The sequence below is a fragment of the Pygoscelis adeliae genome, unplaced genomic scaffold (genome assembly GCF_000699105.1).
Source record: "Pygoscelis adeliae isolate BGI_AS28 unplaced genomic scaffold, ASM69910v1 Scaffold166, whole genome shotgun sequence".
In the NCBI taxonomy this organism is placed as follows: Eukaryota; Metazoa; Chordata; class Aves; order Sphenisciformes; family Spheniscidae; genus Pygoscelis; species Pygoscelis adeliae.
The window spans coordinates 297,225-302,166 of record NW_008825156.1 but is presented as its reverse complement, the minus strand read 5'-3'; the positions used below and the strand labels follow the sequence as shown (position 1 = coordinate 302,166).

General features: G+C 39.6%; 1 protein-coding gene across 1 annotated transcript in view; it reads right to left on the bottom strand.

Moving 5' to 3' along the window:
- LOC103920749 (mucin-5AC-like) overlaps positions 1-4,942 on the bottom strand; it is a 51,522-nt gene that overhangs the window by 42,118 nt on the left and 4,462 nt on the right. Inside the window, 7 exon segments of the mRNA XM_009328590.1 lie at positions 1-9; positions 1,038-1,167; positions 1,510-1,726; positions 2,222-2,334; positions 2,772-2,862; positions 3,336-3,450; positions 4,488-4,749. The exon segment at positions 1-9 is cut by the window's left edge and continues 105 nt beyond it. Coding sequence (XP_009326865.1) covers positions 1-9; positions 1,038-1,167; positions 1,510-1,726; positions 2,222-2,334; positions 2,772-2,862; positions 3,336-3,450; positions 4,488-4,749 — 937 coding nt within the window.

Sequence of the window (4,942 nt, the reverse complement as noted above, 5' to 3'; positions counted from 1 at the left end):
AGAAATGGTCTGTTACTCATTCTGTGCACTGCAGAACCTGCTTTTGTACACATATCTGGCAGATGCCTGAAAGCATGTTCCATTTCTTCTGTATTACACAGAAAATGAATAGAAAGTACTTTAAAATAATAGGATGCCAGCTATGTAAGGATAGAAGGGCTGTATTTCATTGAAGCCTATCTAAAATCTTAGGGTGATCAAAAGAGACCTCTGGGGAAGTACCTTTCTGTTATGGACTTCATTAGATTGGAATTAGGATTAAAATTATTAGATAATGAAGTGGAATAGGTGAACCATTTGTAAGACTGCCCAGGGACATATTTGTACAGTAAACAGTTTTATACCCAAAGGCAGAAGATTATCTAAGAGAAGTCAATGCTATTATACAAACAAGTGATGGTGAATTCTGTGAGACATCATGGAGGATGGGCAGAAGAGCTGCAAAGAGTGAAGATCCTACCATGCAGTCACTCACAACAGCAACAATTCTCAGCCCCAGAAGTAAGCATGCACAAAGAGAACACAGTCGCATTGTTTGTCTTGTAGTGATATTCAGTTCTCATGCATAACTCTCTGAAGTGCCAGATTTTACACACTGCCTAGTGCTCTCTCAGCTCCTTCTTGTTTAGACATGCAGCACTGGACAGGAAGGGTTTGGTAATTTGGGGAACCAGACGCAGCTTTGCTAATACCAGGAGTTACCATTGTGGGCAAAATGTGATTAAACATTACATACTTTCTGTGAACTGAATATGGATGCTGAGAATAGAAGACTTCCCTGTATTGTTAGGAGCGAAGTATTTTATTCTCAGTTCAGTCATCACGTACATGTCTCAGGCACATTTGTTGTTTAAAAGGGCATTTTTAGTAATCTGAATAGAAATTGTCCATGTGTATCAAGGAGGAAATGTAGTTATTACTTTGACGTTAATAACAGCGATGACATGATGAGAATGATACAGAGTAGGAAAGTTGTTAAATGTGTACAGGTAAGTGTTCTAGCGGTTTTGGCTATGAGAAAAGGGCAGGAAATAAGCTTGCCTGGAGGACAGATGCAGCCATCTGTACAATGATCTTCACAAAGTGCAGATCGTTCCGGGTTGCTGCACGTGTCAGAGCAGGGGGACCCACACTCCTGGTATTGCATGTTGAAAGGACATAGTTTGGCTGAAAGTAGAAAGAGTATTATAATGATGACTTTTTGAAATGTTGAGAAAACAGTATTTGCAATTTAGGATGTTTTCTGTCAAGATATAATGGGGAATCCTGATCCAAGTGGAGGCTGCCACATTTTAGACTTTCTGATATCTATTGAAAAGCCTTAGTAATGCAAAATCCTCTAAACTTCCATATTTCCGAAGTCTTGAGTATTCTTAGGTTAAAACTGATTTCATTAAAATTACATGCACCTTTAAACAGCTGTCTTCTTCAGGAAAAAAAATCACATATTTGAAGTTTACTAGATATGGGTAGTAAGCACAGGTGAAAGTCCCTTCCTGAGGTACTTACGACACAGTTCTGAGGTTCTCCAGTTCAGAGGCTGTCCACCTGCATGAGCGCACTGCCGGGAGTATTCAGCAAAAGTGTTGCACATGCAGAAGTCAGCCATAGAGCTATCACAGTGGCATAGGTCTTGTATGCAAGTTTCAATGTAGTCCTGAACATTCACAAGTGCATTACAGCTTGTAAATGCTTTATTGGTTAATACTGTCTCACAGATAGAAGCCTAGGAAGAAAAATAGAGAAGGTAAAACAAGTGTTTAGAAAATATGAAACTAATTATTTAAGGCATGTAGCAGAACAAACCAAAGGTCCATCTGGTCCAGAAACCTGTCCAACAGTAGTCGTAAGCAGATATTTAGGGAAAACGATAACAATAGGGCAAATACACATGGAACTCCTCTGATTAACTCCCATATCTTCCTGTATCTTGAGTTACTTTCAGCTCAGATGACTTCCCAAGCATTATATTTTGTATTAAGACATCCTCAGTGAATTTCTCTTTCATGAAAATATCCAGTCGTCTCTTGGAATGGGAATGCAACTTTTTAGCATTCACTTTAGCAAAGAAGAAAAAATTAAATTTAGAAAAATTTTCTTTCCAGACCTAAGGTTGAGTCATGTTCATGCTATATTTTTTCAAATTCTAACAAATTTTCTCCAAAGACAGGGAGAATGTATTTCACACTGAGAAAACAAATTTTGAGAAAGAGGTTCTTACAAATTCAGCTGAGCAGTTCACCAGAACAGCAGGAGGAATAGGATCAGCACATTGCTCTGTGGGTCCATCCATCTTCTGTCTATTCCCAAACTGTATGGGAGTCAGTTTTGTCTCTAAAAAAAGCAGTCCAAATATTAGAATAATATTTACTGGTTTACTGGCTTTTGCATGGAGGTGGTTTTTTTTTTTTTGTGACACTACCCGCTATGACATGAATAGTGATTACCAAATAATATCACTATAATATGAAAGGCAAAAGGAGATGAAGATTACTTTTTATACCCAAGGTATAAAACCCACAAGGAAGTGGATCCTAACTATTGAAAACAAGTAGAAAGTTGCATGCAGCAGATCTTAAAAGAGCTAACAGTGATGGAAGCAGCCTAATACATCTCAAAGCCCTGAATCTATACATAACTGACATCATAGAAATACATAAAGAAGTATCACTAGTTTTGCAATTAATATGACCCACAACCTATGTTACAGTATACTGCCAAAAGAAAGAAAAACAAAGCCCGAATACTTAATAATGCTTTTTATTACTTACTCTCTGAAATAAATTCATTGCTAATTGGAATTCCATTGAAGTCCCCACAAAGTCCACAAGTTTGATTGGCATATTTCTTATCTAGTTCCACCTAAAAGAAATGAGGAAAGAGAGCTTAGGTTCATAGTAGCCTTGATGGTTAGGAACACAGCCTACATCAATATTGCTTATGTACTCAAAATTTGACATATGTATGCTGTACAGACTGTGTTGTGTGGTAACATGGTAGGCACCACTGGGAAGGTCAGGGTAGTGATCGCCAAGAAAAACTTGGTCTTATTCTAGCCCTGGGGCTGTGAACATCAGCACATTGCCAAGTCTGGAATCTGAGGAGTACTTCACTGTGAGGTGGGGATGTTATAATTGGGGGTCTATTGATCCTGAGCTGAGCTTGGTAGAAAAAAAAAGGGAAATTGGGAGAAGACTGGAAGACAGAACAATGCACTAAAAATGGACACAAATCCAGAAGTAACTAATGCCTGCCTGGCTGATTAAGACTGCAAAGATGTAAGCAGACTGTTTTCAAAATACAGGCTTTCTGCCATGTTTTGGATGTTTTCTTACCAGAAGGGCATCCTCTTCATTCCAAAGGCAGGTCAGTCCTAACTTGGCAGAAACTTTCAAATAGCTGTTACTTCTCTCTATCAAGACTCCCATATAGCTGTAGGGCATCTGAAGCCTGGGGAAAGATCACCGTAATTCAGCAGGGGTAGGGACAGAATACCCATTGAATATCCACACTGATATCCTTTCTCATTCTCTTTGAGAAGCTTCACCATGCATAGGTGAGGAAATTAGTCAGAGCAGTAACTAAATACAGACAACACAAGTTTGTAATATTTTGGCTGTCTCCTGTGCAGTTGTTTCTCATTGTGCAAATGGATCAGCCTTGCTTTCCCTGCTGTTATTTTTGGCTATCTCTGTTAATGGTGTTTTGCTAGATAAAATGTTGGCATGTGTCTTTGGTTGTATTGTTCAAAAAAGTACTGGGAGGTTCTGTTTTGCAGGCAGTATGCTTCAGGATATTGCTATTTACTCCTTAAAGCCCTTGATAATAAAGGGAGGGATTCTTTACGCTTTCTGCAACATGAGTGCCATTCACAAAGGTGTACCCAAGATAACCTTTAGACTAGCTCACTGTACCTAGCTGTTATAATACGCAACTCACTGTGGGATAGCTGCCCAAATATTTACCCAGCCTTTTGGACAGGTTTCACACCCTATGCCAAAGTCAGTGCTACCACTGGTACATAGATAGGAAGTTTCCAGACTAGCTCATTTTAAACGAGCGCAGGTACAAGCTGCAGTCACTGCTAAACTGCTTAGTGTTCAGTGCAACGACAAAAACCATCAAAAATTCCTCTCAGGGATCCTGTTCTGGTAAAATTAATGGAAAGTAGAAACTTCAAGGGTGTAAAAACCTATCACTTTGACTGAATCCAGCTTATAGACTCAATTGTATATATACATACTCAATTGTAGCAGTGGGGCAGTATCTGGGATATAGCTCATCTGAACAAAATGGACACAGGGATAATCTGCAGAAGTGGCACTTAGCTCACTGTCAGGCCCTCTTATTTTTGTTGATACTTCAGGAGGGACCTGAGCCCTTCAGCTGCTTGGGAGCAATGTCAGATCAGATGAGGAAAAGGGATGCTCGCTCAAAGAGCCCACTGGGAGCAAGAGCAGTGGTGGCAGTTTCAGGTTTGAACATACAATTTGCCATCAAGCAGGACAGAGCCGCGGGTCAGTTCAATCACTGCTCCTTCCAGCTTCATGATGACGTGAGTGATCATGGTAGCATTTTCCACCATTGTACGCCTAATCTGGATGTTGAAGTCCTCATAGGGAGATTTGCAGTTGGATGCAAAGATGTAATTGCAGACCCCAGGGAAGTAAAAGATGTCCCCATCAAAGGTCTTGAAGTGGAAGTTACCCCATGTGCTGCACACACGGCCATTGTGAGAGGGGTTGCCAGCTGTGGATTCAAAATAAGCAGTAAGAATTTTCTGTAATTTGTTGTAGATACCCTCCCTTTAGTTACTTTTCCCGTTTTATTTCTTTCACTAGCCTCTGTCCAAAAAGCCCATCTTCTATTTTCCTTCTTGTCAAGCTATTAATTTATTGATCTGTTATTTATTTTGTTCAGTTATCTTTTGTGTTTGATCTGT